General features: G+C 40.4%; 1 protein-coding gene and 1 long non-coding RNA gene across 2 annotated transcripts in view; both read left to right on the top strand.

The window, feature by feature from the left end:
• LOC309665183 (uncharacterized protein) overlaps window positions 1-18,932 on the top strand; it is a gene marked incomplete at its 5' end in the record, with an annotated part of 58,810 nt that overhangs the window by 28,480 nt on the left and 11,398 nt on the right. The window contains one exon of the mRNA XM_082471397.1: window positions 14,561-14,667. Coding sequence (XP_082327523.1) covers window positions 14,561-14,667 — 107 coding nt within the window. The remainder of the gene's footprint in view (window positions 1-14,560; window positions 14,668-18,932) is intronic.
• Window positions 1,222-12,812, top strand: LOC309664779. The gene is made up of 2 exons (XR_014266037.1): window positions 1,222-1,266; window positions 2,597-12,812. It is a non-coding gene; the product is annotated as an uncharacterized lncRNA (long non-coding RNA).

The raw sequence follows: 18,932 nt of genomic DNA, 5'->3' as shown, positions 1-18,932 counted from the left end.
CTTCTCAGAGAAGACCAAGAACATCAAGCCTAACTCTGTCAACTTCCAGTTGCCATCGTCTGGCTCCCCAGTTGCACTCTTAATACCACTTGTATAAGACATGCCTTTCAAAGAAATCCCTTCTATCAAGTTTTCCCTCACTGTCTTCAACCTCTCCCTCTCCCTGCTGACTCATTTCCCATAGCCTACAAACATCTTCACCCATTCATTCTACATACAGCCTTTCTTGTCATGGAGCATTCCTCTAGTCTTTGCCCACGTCTCTCTCATAGTCTTCTCAGCCATGATTCTTCACTTTCAGCTCTACAGGTTCCTTTTCTGGCTTACTTCTCTAATCACTGTAATCTGACTTCTGAACCCTCTCCCCAAAACTCCACTGCAAGGACTCTAGCTGGGGCTTTCAATTATCCTGCATTTTACATCCAATGAACACTCTTCTGCCACTGTTACTTGACATCTCTGTGGCAATCACACTGTTGACCACATTCCTCTCATCTTGGTCTTCCTTCTGTCATTCTGACCAAACTATTGCTGTCTGCCTTGGATCTTCTTTTTCTGCTAACCCTCCTAAACATTGGAGTGGGTATACCCTCACATTTTATCCTTACCTCTTCTGTTTTCACTCTATAGACACCTTCTCTGTTAAGGAATCTCAACATTCTTCCACAATTTTAACTTCAGTTGTATGAATATGCAAATAATCCAGTAACATGCTGTAAAACCAGACTGCATGGGTTCATAGCCTGATTCTACCACTTCTCGGCTGAGAGTAACCTTGGACAATCTCCTGTGCCTCAGTTTTCTCATCTTTAAAATGAGGATAACAGTAGTATCTACACCATAGCATTATTGTAAGGATGTGTGGGTTAACATACCCAAAGTGTTTAGAATACTGTCTGGTACATAATAAGCTTTAGTTAAGTGTTAATCACAATTAATATTATTGCTATTATTATGTTACCATTATTATTGTGATGACTCACAAGTTATTATCTCTGGCCCCTACTTATCTTCTCACCTTCTCATCTAGACATTTAACTACCACTGGACCTGAGAAATGTCCACAGTAACCTCAATAAAATATCTTCAAAGCTGAACTCATTGCCCTTAAAATAAAACCTAATTTTTGACCTTGAAGATGGCGGAGGAGTAAGACGTGGAGATCACCTTCCTCCCCACAAATACATCAAAAATACATCTATATGTGGAACAACTCCTACAGAACACCTACTGAACGCTGGCAGAAGACCTCAGACCTCCCAAAAGGCAAGAAAATCCCCACGTACCTGTGTAGGGCAAAAGAAAAAATAGAGACAAAAGAATAGGGATGGGACCTGCACCAGTGGGAGGGAGCTATGAAGGAGGAAAGGTTTCCACACACTAAGAAGGCCCTTCGCGGGCGGAGACTGTGGGTGGCAGGGGGGGAAGCTTCGGAGCCATGGAGGAGAGCGCAGCCACAGGGGTGCAGAGGGCAGAGCGGAGAGATTCCCACACAGAGGATCGGTGCCGACCAGCACTCACCAGCCCGAGAGGCTTGTCTGCTCACCCGCCGGGGCGGGGGGGGGCTGGGAGCTGAGGTTTGGGCTTCGGTCGGATCCCAGGGAGAGGACTGGGGTTGGCTGCGTGAACACAACCTGAAGGGGGCCTAGTGCGCCACAGCTAGCTGGGAGGGAGTCCAGGAAAAAGTCTGGACCTGCCTAAGAGGCAAGAGACCATTGTTTTGGGGTGCACAAGGAGAGGAGATTCCTTCCTCGTGTGCCCACAGAAGGCAGAGCACCGCCTAAACAAGCTCCAGAGACAGGCGCGAGTTGCGCCTGTCAGCGCGGACCACAGAGATGGGCATGAAACGCTAACCCTGCTGCTGCAGCCACCAAGAAGCCTGTGTGCAAGCACAGGTCACTGTCCACACCCCCCAGGGAGCCTCTGCAGCCCGCCACTGCCAGGGTTCTGTGATCCAGGGACAACTTCCCTGGGAGAACACATGGCGTGCCTCAGGCTGTTGCAATGTCATGCCAGGCTCTGCTGCTGCAGGCTCGCCCCGCATTCCAATTATAACTACTGTACCCCTCCCTCCCCCTGGCCTGAATGAGGTAGAGCCCTCTAATCAGGCGCTGCTTTAACCCCGTCCTGTCTGGGTGGGGAGCAGATGCCTGAGGGTGACCTACTCACAGAGGCGGGGCCAAATCCAAAGCTGAACCCCAGGAGCTGTGCAAACAAAGAAGAGAAAGGGAAATCTCTCCCAGCAGCTTCAGGAGCAGCAGATTAAATCTCCACAATCAACTTGTCATACCCTGCATCTGTGGAATACCTGAATAGACAACGAATCATCCCAAAACTGAGGCTGTGGATTTCGGTAGCAACTGTAGACTTGGGGCTTGCTGTCTGTGATTGATTTGTTTCTGATTTTTATGTTTATCTTAGTATAGTTTTCAGCGCTTGTTATCATTGGTTGATTTGTATATTGGTTTGGTTGCTCTCTTCTTTTTTTATTATTTTTTTAATTTTAATAATTTTTATTTATTTATTTATTTATTTTTATTATAATTTTTTTCTTTCTTTTTTTCCTCCCTTTTCTTCTGAACCATGTGGCTGACAGGGTCTTGGTGCTCCAGCCTGGTGTCAGGCCTGAGCCTCTGAGGTGGGAGAGCCTAGTTCAGGACATTGGACCACCAGAGACCTCCCAGCCCCACGTACTATCTATCAGCAAGAGCTTGCCCAGAGATCTCCATCTCAACGTTAAGACCCAGCTACACCCAACGGCCAGCAAGCTCCAGTGCAGGACGCCCCATGCCCCATGCCAAACAACCTGCAAGACAGAAACACAACCCCATGCATTAACCGAGAGGCTGTGTCTAAGTTTACAGACACCCCAAAACACACCACTGGATGCAGCCCTGCCCACCAGAAAGACAAGATCCAGCCCCACCCACCAGAACACAGTCACCAGTCCCCTCCACCAGGAAGCCTACGCAAGCCACTGAAGGAACCTCACCTACTGGGGGCAGACAACAAAAACAACGGGAACTACAAACCTGCAGCCTACGAAAAGGAGACCCCAAACACAGTAAGTTAAACAAAATGAGAAGACAAAGAAATATGCGGCAGATGAAGGAGCAAGGTAAAAACCCACCAGACCAAACAAATGAAGAGGAAATAGGCAGTCTACATGAAAAAGAATTCAGAGTAATGATAGTAAAGATGATCCAAAATCTTAGAAATAGAATGGAGAAGATACAAGAAACGTTTAACAAGGACCTAGAAGAACAAAAGAGCAAACAAACAGTGATGAACAACACAATAAATGAAATTAAAAATTCTCTAGAAGGAATCAATAGTAGAATAACTGAGGCAGAAGAATGGATAAGTGACCTGGAAGATAAAATAGTGGAAATAACTACCACAGAGCAGAATAAAGAAAAAAAGAATGAAAAGAATTGAGGACAGTCTCAGAGACTTCTGGGACAACATTAAATGCACCAACATTCGAATTAATAGGGGTCCCAGAAGAAGAAGAGAAAAAAGAAAGGGCCTGAGAAAATATTTGAAGAGATTATAGTTGAAAACTTCCGTAAAATGGGAAAGGAAATAGTCAAGTCCAGGAAGCGCAGAAAGTCCCATACAGAATAAATCCAAGGAGAAAAACGCCAAGACACATATTAATCAAACTACCAAAATTAAATACAAAGAAAAATTTAAAACAGCAAGGGAAAAGCAACAAATAACATACAAGGGAATCCCCATAATGTTAACAGCTGATCCTTCAGCAGAAACTCTGCAAGCCAGAAGGGAGTGGCCGTACATATTTAAAGTGATGAAAGGGAAAAACCTACAACCAAGATTACTCTCCCCAGCAAGGATCTCATTCAGATTTGACAGAGAAATTAAAACCTTTACAGACAAGCAAAAGTTAAGAGAATTCAGCACCACCAAACCAGCTTTACAACAACTGTACTTGCAATATGAAAATATTTTCAAATGAAACAACTAACAAAGGACTAATCTCCAAAATATACAAGCAGCTCATGGAGCTCAATATCAGAAAAACAAACAACCCAATCCAAAAGTGAGCAGAAGACCTAAATAGACATTTCTCCAAAGAAGATATACAGATTACCAAGAAACACATGAAAGGATGCTCAAGATCACTAATCGTTAGAGAAATGCAAATCAAAACTACAATGAGGTAACACCTCACACCAGTCAGAATGACCATCATCAAAAAATCTACAAACAATAAATGCTGGAAAGGGTGTGGAGAAAAGGGAACCCTCTTGCACTGTTGATGAGAATGTAAATTGATACAGCCACTATGGAGAACAGTATGGAGGTTCCTTAAAAAACTAAAAATAAAACTGCCATATGTCCCAGCAATCCCACTACTGGGTATATACCCTGAGAAAACCATAATTCAAAAAGAGACATGTACCACAATGTTCATTGCAGCACTATTTACAACAGCCAGGACATGGAAGCAACTTAAGTGTCCATTGACAGATGAATGGATAAAGAAGATATGGCACATATATACAATGGAATATTACTCAGCCATAAAAAGAAACAAAATTGAGTTATTTGTAGTGAGGTGGATGCATCTAGAGTCTGTCATACAGAGTGAAGTAAGTCAGAAAGAGAAAAACAAATACCATATGCGAACTCATATATATGGAATCTAAAAAAAAAAAAAAAGGTTCTGATGAACGTAGGGGCAGGACAGGAATAGAGATGCAGACATAGAGAATGGACCTGATAACACAGGGAGAGGCATGTATAAGCTGGGATGAAGTGAGAGAGTAGCATGGACATATATACACTATCAAATATAAAATAGATAGCTTGTGGGAAGCAGCTGCATAGCACAGGGAGATCAGCTTGGTGCTTTGTGACCACCTAGAGGGGTGGGATAGGGAGGGTGGGAGGGAGATGCAAGAGGGAGGAGATATGGGGATATATGTATATGTATAACTGATTCACTTTGTTATACAGCAGAAACTAACACACCATTGTAAAGCAATTATACTCCAATAAAAATGTTAAAAAAATAAAATAACAAAACAAAAAAAACCCTAATTTTCTTCCTATATCCCTTAACTTTATTTGATGGCATATTATTCAACACACCATTCAAACAAAAGACTTGTCAACATCTTAGTTCCATCTCCATTTATTTTTACCTCTGAAATAGCTCTCAAATCTTATTTCACCATTCCCATTGTCACTTCCTTGGTCAAATCCTTACCAACCCTTGCCTAGACTGATGCAGTAGCCTAAGTGACCTCCCCACCTCCATCTCACTGCTTTCCAATTCTTTTTCCACATTGCCATCAAAATGACTGCTTCCTTGCATAAAATCCTTCAGTGGCTCTTCGTCACTGTATTAGTTTGCTAAGGGTGCCGTAACAAAATACTGTAGATTGGGTGTCTTAAACAACACAAATTTATTTTCTCATGGTTCTCGAGGCTAGAAGTCTAGGATCAAGGTGTTGGCAGGTCTGGTTTCTTCTGAGGCCTCTCTCTTGACTTGAAGACGGCTGCCTTCTCCCTGTGCCCTAACATGGTCTTTCCCCTATTCACGCACATCCCTGCTATCTTTTTGTGTGTCTAAAGTTCCTCTCCCTATAACTTAATCCCCTCTTTAAAGGCCCTAACTTCAAATACAGTCACACTCTGAGGTACTGGGGGTAAGGCCTTCAATATATTAATTTTGAGGGACACAGTGTAGCCCCTACATACAATTAAGAGTGTATTTAGTCGTTATAACATGCAAATGCACTTATAATCTGGCCCTTTCAACTCTCCAATTTCATCCCTTGCTATTTCTCTGTCACTTTATAGTCCAGGAATTCCAAATTGTGCATAGTTCCCCAAGCATCCAATCTGTTTGCTGCCTCTGTGTCACCTATTCCTTTTGACTAGACCGTCATCCTACTCCCATCTTTGTCACTGGTAAACTTCTGTTTATCCTTCAAACCTTATGCTGAGAATTTTCCGAAATTTCCAAATCCATATATTAGCAAGTGATTTATTATGTTATTGTGTTGGTCTGATAGAATTTCATTACATTTTTAGTGTAAAGATAGAACTAGGAGCATATCCTTTTTGCTCCATATAAGTGGGCCTATAGACAAAGGAAGTGGTCACAAAACATAAACTCTTGCCCAGGACCTGGGAAAAGAAAAGAAGACATTCAGCACACGAAGAGTGAAGGACTTCACCTTTCAGCACTCCAGGCAGGGTGAAGGTGAAGGAGCAAGTAGGCCTGGTCTTAGCACGCCTTGCCTCCTGGCAGAAACTGGGTCTTGCCTTGTCCGTTCAATAGAAGACCATTTCTCAGGTACAGGAGAAGTTCTTTATTTTTCTAAATTGACATAAATCAGAGATGATCACAGTCATCTTTTGAGGCACCTCCCTTCCTTCATCTCTCAGGCTAGTGTCACTGAGCGATGACTTCCTCCTCTGCCATGTGATGCTGTCCAAAGCCCTGGTCCCTCCCCCTAGGAAAAGGCAGTCAGGTGGTGCTTGCTCCAGGGATGTGTGCCAGGGACTGCCGACCCAGTAGGAGACCTTCATGGAGCAGCCCCCCAGTAACTCGATTCCCATATGCATACAGGCACCCCGTGCTTCTCTACCTCTGTACTCCAGCTATGCTGTTTCCTTTTGTAGAGGCATGTAATACAAAGAGCTTTTGTGTATCTTTCTGGAGATAATTCATACATGTAAAGCTAATTTACATTTATTTTTTCTCCCATTTTTACACATAAGAGAGCATACTATACACACTATAGCTTGCTTTTTTTGAACAATATTAGATTGTGGAGTTCATTCATATCACGTAAAGAGCATCTTCACAGCTGCTCTATTCCAATATAGGGATGTATCATCATGTAACCCTCTCCTGATGAAATCTTTTGGTATTACAAATAATGCTGTAATGACTAATCTATTTCATATATCATTTCATACATGAGTGAATAAAGTCTGGGATAAATTCCAGAAGAAGACCTGTTGGGCTGCATTGTTAATTCTGTGAGATAGTGCCAAATTGCCAATTTATATTCAACCAGCAAAGTATGAGAGCAAAAAATCCAATCTAACCATTAGATCTTTGCTAATATGATAATTTAGAAGTGATATTCCAGTTTGTTTTAATTTGCATTTCTGTTTCTGTAAATAAGATTAAGCATCTTTTTATATGTTAGTGGGTCACTTGTATTTTCTTTTATAAGAACAGTCTATTGGTCTTTTTTTTTTTAATTTAATTTAATTTTTATTTTATTTATTTATTTATGGCTGTGTTGGGTCTCCGTTTCTGTGTGAGGGCTTTCTCTAATTGCGGCAAGTGGGGGCCACTCTTCATCGCGGTGCGCGGGCCTCTCACGATCGCGGCCTCTCTTGTTGCGGAGCACAGGCTCCAGACGCGCAGGCTCAGTAATTGTGGCTCACGGGCCTAGTTGCTCCGCGGCATGTGGGATCTTCCCAGACCGGGGCTCGAACCCGTGTCCCCTGCATTGGCAGGCAGATTCTCAACCACTGCGCCACCAGGGAAGCCCGGGAGTTTTTTTAAAGAAAGAATTTATGTTACGTTTTATAAATACCTCTGTATCGAGACGCTATGATTTTTATGTTTTGATCTATTAATATAGTCAGTATATTAACAATTTTCCAATTGTTAATTGCATTCTGGCATTCTTGGAATTAACTCCTCTTCATAATGATGTAGTATTCTTCTAATGAGCTGCTGGAATATATATATATATACATATATTTAGAGAGAGAGAGACGGAGAGATTAAATATGGTTGGTATGTAGTTTTTTTCTACCTTTGTTATATTGTGGTATTGATGTAATCCTCTCTTCATAAAAATTTTGTTTTTGTATGTTCTGCAACATTTTGTATAACAACAGAGATGTCTTTTCCTCAAGAATTTGGTAGAATTCCCTTGTAAAACCATCTCAGCCTTGTGATTTGCAAGGGGCTCGAATAACTGATAATTTTCTCAAATTTTTTTTCATGGTAATTCGTCTGTATAGATTTTTTTGAATCTTTTCTGGGCTCAGATTTGTAAATTATAGTTTCCTATGAAGTTATTCATTTCATCCAGATTATTAAATATATTTCCCTACTGTGGTAGATTGTTCCACTAATGGCCCCAACTAATCTGCCTCATGGCATCCATGCCGTTGTTTACTCCCTCCCACACTGACTGGGCATGGTTAGCTGGCTGATCTGGTGAATGGGACGGGACACCAGCAAATGTGACACAAACAGAGGTTTGTCAGACACATCACACTGGGACTCGCCTGGAACACTGCCTCTAGCAGGTGAGGAAGCATGGTTGAGTCTCCTTGAGGAGCAAAGACCTCGTGGAAAGGGAGGTCCAGTTATCCCAGCTGACTCGCTGAATGCTGCTGCATGAGTGAGCCCAGTCGTAACCAGAAAACAAAAATCCTCTAGCAAACCCACAGTCATTATTTTAAACCACTAAATTTTTTTAAATTTATTTATTTAATTTATTTATTTTTGGCTGCATTGGGTCTTCGTTGCTGCGCACGGGCTTTCTCTAGTTGCAGCGAGTGGGGGCTACTCTTTGTTGTGGTGTGTGGGTTTCTCACTGTGGTGGCTTCTCTGGTTGCGGAGCACGGGCTCTAGGCATGCGGGCTTCAGTAGTTGTGGCACATAGGCTCAGTAGTTGTGGCACGTGGGCTCAGTAGTTGTGGCACACGGGCTTAGTTGCTCCGCGGCGTGTGGGATCTTCTCAGACCAGGACTTGAACCCGTGTCTCCTGCATTGTCAGGCATTCTTAACCACTGCGCCACCAGGGAAGCCCTAAACCACTAAATTTTAAAGAGGTGTGTTGCACTTCCCTTGATGAAATCATTAAGGACCTCTTAGAGAGAGATGATACCCTGTTCTGTCCAAATTGATAATGAACAAAATTCGTTTTCATATTAAGGCTATGACATAGCTAGGGCAAGGCAAGACAGTAATAACACGTTTCAGGTATATAGTTGTTTGTGGATTATAAAATGTTTTCATATGCATTATTCATCTCACCAGTTCCCCGCCATAATCCTGAATTACGACTCTTAGGGCCATATAGACTCAGTTGCAAAGCAAGATTTAGAACACAAGTCTCCAGACATCCATTCCAGCACTTTTTCTAATTATTATGCCAGGTTCTGTCCTCTATTTTATTCTTATAAATGAAGTATAAAGAGCAGGAAAATGTTTTACTTTGGAAACACAATAAATAGGTCAAGGATGAAAGAGATTAAAAATTAAATTCTCTTATGGGACACAGTTGATATTTTCTAGAGTATTCGCACTTTATGTTCACTGTCTCATGTAGCCAACAGTTTAACCTACCATTCTTCCTTATAATTACCGCATTGAGTTTCTTTTCTCTAGAGCTGAGTCTGGAGATGTAAAGTGAGATCTGGCCTGGAGGAACGGATTTGGAAATCGACAGGTGATAATAAAAAACTTAGGATTAGATGAGATAATCCAGAAAAAATGTGCTCTAGAAAGAGAATAGAAATAAACCAAGGATGAAAGCCTGGGTGAAAGCAATTAGAAGGATAGTTGGAAGAAGAAAAGTCTAAAAAAGAGAAAAGGAAGAGCAAGAGTGAAAAGAGAAAACCATAAGAAAAATGTGTTCTTGAAACACAGGGAGTCGAGAACCTCAAGAGGCTGTCAACATCAAAGTCTTCAGAGAGAAAAGTAATTATAAAGATTGGAAAGTATCCATTGGAATTGGCAACAGGACCATCACAGGCAAATTTGGCAGGACTGATGTCACTGGATGTAGTGTCTGTTGTGTGCCCAGCAAGCCCTCATCTGGCAACAGGTCTGCTTGCCTATCCCCAGGGACAGGCACATGACCTGGACTGTGCCAATCAGAGCATCTCCCCTCCCTGACTGTAAGAGGTAGGCATAGGTTCAATAGTAAGCATCTGACCTACTGTGCCAATCTGAACCTTTGCCTGGGATCTTACTATCTGGAACTAGTGAGGAAAACACCCTTTTTTTCTTTTGGATAATAAAAATATTAGAATGCAGTCAAAATACAGAGATATGTAGAGCCGAGAGATGAGCAACGTGAAACACTCTGTGAAAGACTCATCTGTGTTTCAGCCAATGGATCCAGTCATCCCTGATGTCAGCCCTGTCTCCTTCTCCTGAAACTTAATTCTCTTGCCTTAATTCTATGAGCTTCCTCAACGTCCTTCCAATAATTTCCACTGCTTCCCTCTTTTTTTTTAGTAACAAAAGAATTAAGATTAATAGGTAGAAGTCAGATTGTAATTGGTTTAAAAATGAAAGATATAAAATACCTCAGAATAACCATAATAAGAAATGGACAGGAACGATATAAATAAAACTGCAAAATTTTACTGAAGAACATAAAAGAAGACTTGAATAAATGGGAAGTCCTACCACGTTCCTGGATAACAATGACTATTATAAAGATGTCAGTACTTCTCAAATTAATTTATAGGTTTAATGCAACTCCAATCAAAATCCAAATAGGATATCTTTTGGAGCTTGAAATGGTGATTTTAAAGTTGATTAGCTAGAAAAAATAGAGAAGAGCCAAGAAATTTTGAAAAGAGACAATTGATGAAGGAAACAGTGAACACCTACTGGGTACCCTCCCTGACTTAAAGAATTCAATAGGGATGCCTCTGTAATTGTCTCTTCTGTTCAAAGTGATCTTTGCCTCTGGGCACAGTTGATTGGTCCGTAGATATTCTCTCTTTTGCTTAAAGCAACTTTAATAAATTTTTGTTACTTGTAGCTAAAAAAAAATCTTATTATACGGATTTTCCCCACAATGTATTAAAGTATATTAAAACAGTACATAAAACAGGGTACTACTAGCATAAATGTGCATAGCATACCTTTTGAACAGAATAAATAGCCATAAATAGATACCATTACTTATAAAAATGACGTGAATAACAAAGTTGTTATCACATTGTAATGTGCAAAAGAAAAATTATTCAACAAATTGACAAGCTGTGGTAAGTTAAAGACGTCAATTTATTTACAACATATGTTAAAATAAATTCCAGGTGTTACATGTGAAAAGTGTTCAGTGTAAGGTAAACAGAGAAATAGTAAAACATGTACCTGAAACATAATCAATGTTTGCCAAAGTCTGATTTAAAAGCTAAAAGAATATTTAGGGAAATATTTAAACTTTACTTGTTCTTGAGCTGAACAAAGAATTGTCTAAGCATAAAATCAATGGGCTAAATCACAAAGGAATCAAAATCAAAGATTTGACTACAGGAAAAATTTAAAAGAAACCATCAAAAATTGAGAAGTAGATTACAAAGTAAAAAATATCTGACAAACAGTGATTAGCAGTTTAAATCAGGAAAACACTGAAACTTCAATGGAAAAAGGTGCAACAACAATGTATAGACAAATCTCAGATGCAGAAATATAAATGATCGATATATATGTGAAATGATTCACTGTTAGTAGTTACAAAATAAAACATCAATGACATATCACTTTATTCTACCAAAAAAACAAACTCTAAAATATATTAAATTTAAGGCTGATGAGGTTGTTTCAGAATAAGCACAATCATACCCTCCTATTGAGAGTCGAAATTGGTTTGGGGTTTGTTTTTTTTGGGGGGGGGAATAATTGGCAACATATATCAAGAACTTTATAAAAGGTCCATAGTCCTTTTCCCAAATTCTCCTTCTAGGAACCTAACCTACTATAATTATTAAAAGCACAAATTGTAGCTCCTGCCCTCAAAAGCATAAATATGTGTGAAAACATAAAGCTGACAGCCAGAGGGAAAGGGGAGGGAGGAAGGTGTGGGTGGCATTAAGCCCCTGGTTCTAGTCCTTGAGGTTCCTATAACACCCCTGGTTCATCAGGACCAGCCTGTGTCCTGATGGAGTGTATTGCAGTAAACTCACTGATCGTTTTTCGGTTTCTCTCTTTGTCTCTGTCTCTGTCTGTCTCTGTTTCTCTCTCTCTCTCTCTCTCTCTCTCTATATATATATATATATACATATATATTCCCCCCCCCCCCTTTTGCCTGCTTTTTGCCTAATCCTGCTGCAATTCAGATCTCTGTTTAGACATCACTTTTTAATCAAGAAGCCCTGTTAGTTGCTGGTATGGGGCTTTGGCTAAAAAATTTTGTTATGGTTATCTTAGCTTGGGAAAAAGGAGAAAGAAAATCCATGTTGAACATGTTTTGATTTGGAATATACTGTTTTGGGTAAGTGAATTAGAGATAATATTTTACTGGTCAGCAAGACCTGGTCACAAAATATTTTCATTCCTAACATTAAATATTGTTACCGTAAGTTAGCTATAACAGCAAATCAGTAATATTTAAGCTCTAGCTCCTCTAAGTGGTTCTCAGGATTAAATATAAATAAGCTCATATTTATTTTTAGTTAACTAATTTTTAAATAAATTACATGCAGTAAAGTACACACATCTTAGTGTAGTGTACAGTTTATGAGTTTGACAATTGTATATACCTGGGAAACTAACACCCCAGTTGGGATGTAGAATTTTTCCATTACCCCAGATAGTTCCTTTGTGCCTTTTTAGTCAATCCCTCCATGAGGCAGCTGCTGTTCTGATTTCTATCACAATCCATTAGTTTTACATGTTCTTGAATGTCAAAGAAGTAGAATCATACAGCACACACTCTTATATGTTTGACTTCTTTTTCTCAACCTGTTTTTGAGATTCATCCATGTTGTTGTATATGTGAGTAGTTCATCCTTTTTTCTTACCAGTTTTCCAGTGTAGCATATATACAACTTGTTTATCCATTTTATCAACTCTTATGTTGATAGATTTATAGATCTCCTGTTTATGGCCATTATAAACATTCCCTGAGATTTCTTTTTGTAAACATATGTTTCCATGTTTCAAATTTAATTAAAAACCTAGAAGTTGAATAGCTGGATCATAGAATAGGTGTATTTTTGTCTTTGTTGGAAGCTGCTAAACAGTTTTCCAAAGTGTTGGTAAGATTTTACACTCTAACTAGAAATGTATGCAAGTTCTAGTTACTCCACATCCACACCAAAATCTGATGTTGTCGGTCCTTTTAATGTTTGCCGTTTTGGAAGTATGAAATGGTATCTCATTGTAGTTTTAATTTGTGTCGTCCTGAAGACTAAGGATGTTGAGCACCTTTTCTAGGTTTCTATTCTGGAGTCCTTAGGGTGTGGTCTTCATTCTCATTCTTACAAAATGGCTGCAGGGGCTCTAACTGTCACTCTGAATTGTAGGCTGAAGAAAGAACAAAGGATCCAGGTCCTGAAGTCATGCATCTGTTGAGTCTTTCCCAGAAGCCCCGTTTACTGGCTTCTGCTTACATCTCATTGGTCAGAATTATGTCACATGGTCACTCCAATCTGCAAGGAAGGCTGGGAAAGCCTTCCGTTTTAAAAGTTATTGTTCTGGGTAGCTACTGCTGTGCAACGAACCAACTCAAAACTTAGTGGCTTAAAACAAAAACATGTGTTTTTCTCAGAAATATGACAATTGGGCAAAGCTCAGCAGAAATGGCCTGTTTCTACTCTCCCTGACATCCATACAACAGCAGTTGTTGCTGGCTTTCGGCCAAGAAGACTCACACAGTTGGAACTGTGGTTAGAACACCTACACGTGACCTTTTCATGTGGCTGCTTGGCTTCCCACACCATAATGGCTGAGCCCCAAGGGTGAGGGTCCCAAGAGAGGCTTAGGTGGAAACCATATTGCCTTTTATGACTTAGGCCTGGAAGTCACACAGCATCACTTGTGCTGTTCTCTATTCATTGTGGCAAACACAAAAGACTGCTCAGGTTAAAGGGGAGGGGAAATAGAGTTTACATCTTAATGTAAGGGTGGCAGGTTCTGGAAGAGAATGTAGGATCAAATTATTGGTGTGGCCATTTGGGGGAAATATAATCTGTTACAGCTGGGTATGTTACTTGCCCCCATCCGAAGTGGGGTTCTCTTAACAGAAAAGATGTGGTAAATAGATATTGGGTAAGCAAAGTGAGTTTCTGTCATGTTCTTTACATACATCACATTATAATTGTTTGCTTTGCCACTAGACTATAATCTTCATGAGGGAGCAGCCAGGTTTGTCTGTCTTGCCAATTATTGGTTCCTTGTGGCCTAAAGGAAAAAAGAGGTATTCAGGAAATATTTGTCAATGAGTGATTATTAAATCAAATAAAAATATAGAGAGATTATCCGTTTTAGAAAATAAACTGTGATGTAAGCACTGGGAAAGAATGAAAAGATTGACATCTTAAAAGTCAATAACCTACAAAAAGTCTAATAAACATATATGCTAAGGATTAAAATAAATTTTCTCATTCCACCTTTTAAAATAGATCACAAAACAAAATATTGCCTTCTCAATTAGAAATCTGTGTGTGAATAAATGGCTGTCTGATTACTATGTGGAAAGAAGTATCTCTTAAAAAAGGATAAAGCATGCTTTGGGGAGAGGATCAAGGACTTCTCGCCAGTCCGCATGATTTTTGTTTATATTTTTTCAAATTGATTTAGAATACCCAACCATTGGCCATGATTTGCTACCGCTGGGGACAGCTTGGAGACCGCAACCTCCCTAACCCTTCCTGGATCGGTACTGAGGTCAAGAACTTGCTCGTTGGGTAAGCTTTCTCTTCTTCATCCTTAAATACATTGTTGGTTCAAGTGGCTTAAAATCTTCTCGGACTTATTTTCTTTGATATGTTTAAATCTTTTTATTGTTTTTATAGTTTTATAATCCCTTTCCAGGAGATCTTCAAAGTTCTTTTTTTATTTTGCTAGTCCATTTAAAAACTAGTTTACCATTAACCATGATTTTGCATGGCACATTCCTTAGGACTCTGTGACAAACATCCTCCTGCTGCGATCTTTTTTAACATGCAAATCTAATCATGTTAGTCCTCTGCTTAGATTATTCCAGTGGCTTCCCATCAGCACAGAGAAATGTATACTTCTTAGCATGACATACAAGGCCCTTCAGGAGCTGGCTCCTCATCTCCCACCCCTGTGCTCCCCTCAGACTGCTGGGCACACCGTGCCCCCTCCTGTCTGTGCCTCCCCACCGCCTCCCTGCCTAGTGTCTTTCCCGGCTGAGGGAAGAATATCTGTTCAGTGTTTCCTCCGGTTTCCCTGCCCCTTGTCCACGGGGAAAAACTCCTACCTTTCAGTCTCATCTGAAGCGTTAACTCCTTGTGGACCCCGTTCCTGAGCTCCCCTCACAGATTGGGTGCATTTTCTTTGTCTTGGTCTCCATATCTAATCTGAATTAAACTGAAAACCAAAAAAAAAAAAAAAAAAATCTTTTCTTCATAGCAAGCAGTTTTACACATAATCTCGGTGGAATAAACCAAGCACCATAGTTTCTTTAAATGGCATTTATTATTCTTTCCTCTTCCCATATCTTTTTTGTAGGAGTAGGGAGGTACCAGGGGGAGAAAGGCATCCTCCTCCTTTGTCGGCTCTTTTTGTACTTAGTATTGGCCAAAGAAGGAGCAGACAGGTGGAGAATGGGGATGCTCCTCACGGAAAGGCAAAGTGGAAGAGGTCACTTCTTCTTGGAGTGGCTTCTGAAAGATTTATCCACCCAGTTGGGTGCAGGTGTGATTTGGGAGGTGATAGAAGACGCTTGGACTCAGGCCCTGCTGATACACTTCGTATCTTCTTCCCGGCTTCCCATCTTCTATCTGCCTCCTTCACCAGCTTTTAGGGTATCCTTCCCCACCTGCCCAGGGGACAACCCACCCATCTTCTCTGTCCTCTGGGCCCCCTGCCTTGATAGAGGTTCCTTTTTAGTGTGGTGCTGTCACAACAAAGCTGTTATGATGATTGAAGGGAAAGGGCCAACAGACAGACAACAGAAGGTTTGTTTAACATCCATGGATACAGAAACTTACAGAAACAGTCAGACAAAGCAGGAAACAACATAGGGCACTTGTAGTTGGATTTACAGACTTTTCAGGTTCCCTTTTGTGCCCATTGTGAAGAGTGAGACATCTCTTCTTCCATTCTCACAGGGAATTTCCAATCTTCCCTCTGCCTGATTTTCTGGAGACGGCAATTGTCATGTCTGCTCTCCAGCTGCAAGCAATTGATGCAAATTAACCTCAGCACATTCTGGAGTGTTTATTGGGAGACCAAGTGAGCTGATTTTCCCAGTAGACAATCTTATAACAGCCCAGATTTCAGGTTTGCTTTTGTTCGGTCCATTTCTATGCGTGGTGTTTCCACACTTACTAGGGTTATCGCTGCATTATTGTGAGGGACATAGCATGTTAGCAGCAAGGAGTCTGGAGTCAGATCGCCAGGGCTTGAATTTTAGGGTGACCATTCATCCTGGTTTTCCCAGGACTGAAGAGTTCCATGGAGATGCAGGACTTGTCAGTGGACACTTCTGGGCAAACCAGACAGTGGGTTACCCTAGGCCTTTGCTACTTACTAGCTGTGTGAACTAACTTCCACAAAGTATTTAACCTCTCATTGCTCACGCCTAGAATGGAGGTAATAATAATATCCTAACATCATGGAAGTATTATTCGGGTTAAAAAGTTAATATTTGTAAAGTGCTTATAACAGTTTCTGGCATACATAAGTGTTTGTTAAATTAAAAAATTAAGAAAGACATAATTTTCCCCTGGGCAAAATCTCAGTGTCCATGCATTGCTTGTATTTTCTGCCATTATTTTAGGGACTCACAACAGTGAGTTTCTCATTTCTCTATGCATTTGCATATACACGTAGAAACATTCTGACTAATCAACTTTTTACTGTCAGATTTTCACATGTAACAATACATACTCAAAAACAACATTTTCATAGTAATGTTGAATGACAAAATGGTATTATGTAAAGTGATGTGAATAATAAAGAAGGACCGCTGATTGTGAAGAATGTCCTCCAAACCCCTGACCCTCTTTCCTTTCTACTCTCTTGCTATTTTGAACAAAGCTCCATTATAGTAATTACTGTACTGTATTAGAATTGTATGTCTATTACCACAGGAGAGAGGATGTGTAAGGGGTAGTGCGAGCACAAAGGGAGTGCCTGCACTGCAGCTGACAGAAGGGAAGGAAAAGACAGCGTGGTCACGGGGCTGTTAACACCGGAAGTGAGTGACCCAGTGATCAGCAGACCCCCACCCATCAGTATAGCCACACCTCCTCCAGTGGAGGGGAGTGGCTAATCTAATCTAGATTCTAGAGAAGGCAATAGAAAGTGTTCACTCCCAGAGTCCACCAAACTGAAAAAGATGGATGGATTAGGGATTTTCTCCCCGCTCACAGCCTTTTGACTAAGAGACCCTGCCTTTAAAATATTTGTTAACGGACTTCCCTGGTGGCGCAGTGGTTAAGAATCCACCTGCCAGTGCAGGGGACACGGGTTCGAGTCCTGGTCCGGGAAAATCCCACATGTCACGGAGCAACTAAGCCCGTGCACCACAACTACTGAGCCTGCGCTCTAGAGCCCACGAGCCACAACTACTAAGCCCGTGTGTTGGAGCCTGTGCTCCGCAACAAGAGAAGCCACCGCAATAAGAAGCCCACGCACCACAAAGAGTAGCCCCTGCTCGCCGCAACTAGAGAAAGCCCGCACGCAGCAACAGACCCGACGCAGACATAAATAAATAAATAAATTTATTTTAAAAATTAAATAAAGAGTTTTCATATTTAAAAAAATTTTTTTTTAATAAAATAACAAGATCTTTAGGTTTTACTTGAACCCCTTGAAAAGGACCCATAGATACCCAATACTTCTTAAAATCTTCCCTTTCTTCTCTGACTATTCTACTCAGCAAGGCAGCCCAGCCCTGATCTCCCTAAACCCTCTACCCAGTTCTTCATTCCACTACTTTCACTCTCAAATCTAGGGGCATTTGTTCCTACTCCACTTTTCCTTATTATACAAACCGACTTAGTTGCTTGGCTAAAGTGTTGCCACCTCCTAAAAATATTCTTATGTTCTATATCCGTGCTGTCCTTCCAATTTGCTAGCACCATTGTGGTTACTGAGCGCTTGAGATGTGGCTAATCCAATTCGAAATATACTGCAAGTACATATACATCGAACTTCAAAGACATAGTATGAAAAAAGGATGTAAAATGTCTATTAATAATTTTTCTATTGACTGCATATTAAAGTGACAATATTTTGAATATTTTGGGTTAAATAAAATACATTATTACAATTAATTTCATGTTTCTTTTTCCTTTTGAAAATGTATCCACTAAAACATTAAAAATTACATATGTGGCTCACATTACATTTCTATTGGACAGTACAGTTTCAGATCAGGGGTCAGCAAACTTTTTCTATAAAGGGCTAGGTGGAAAATATTTAAGGCTTTGTGGGCCATATGGTCTCTGTCACAACTACTCCATTCTTCCCTTGTAGCATAAAAGCAGCCATAGATAATACATAAACTAAAGAGCTCCACTGTGTTTCAATAAAACTTTATTTATAGACACTGAAATTTGAATTTCAAACAATTTCACGTCATGAAATATTCTTTAACATTTTTATTTATTTAAATATATAAAAGCTTTTTTTTTTTTTAAGCTCAAAAGGCTTGAAACCTGATTGGTCTCCTGTTGGCCATAGCTTGCCCATCATAGATTAACTACATCTGTTCTATATCAACAATGGGATCCTAGGGATAAGATCATCTTCGCTACCCCAGAAAAGGCCTCAAGGACTAGGCTGGTTGAATAAATGGGTGAAATTCAGAGGGCAGAACTGTAGGTAACCAGAGGAGGATAACCTAGTCTAATGGGGCAGCCTGGACTCAGGGTCAACTGAGTTGACATTCAGATATGTGAGCCTTGGGTGGCCAGATCTTCTGACTTTTTTTTTTCCCAGGAGAAACAGGGGATTCAAATTTTATGTAAAATTT

The sequence above is a fragment of the Balaenoptera physalus genome (assembly GCF_965194825.1).
Source record: "Balaenoptera physalus genome assembly, chromosome: 7".
Classification (NCBI taxonomy): Eukaryota; Metazoa; Chordata; class Mammalia; order Artiodactyla; family Balaenopteridae; genus Balaenoptera; species Balaenoptera physalus.
The sequence above is the reverse complement of the archived record's forward strand: the minus strand, read 5'-3'. Positions and strand labels throughout refer to the sequence as shown.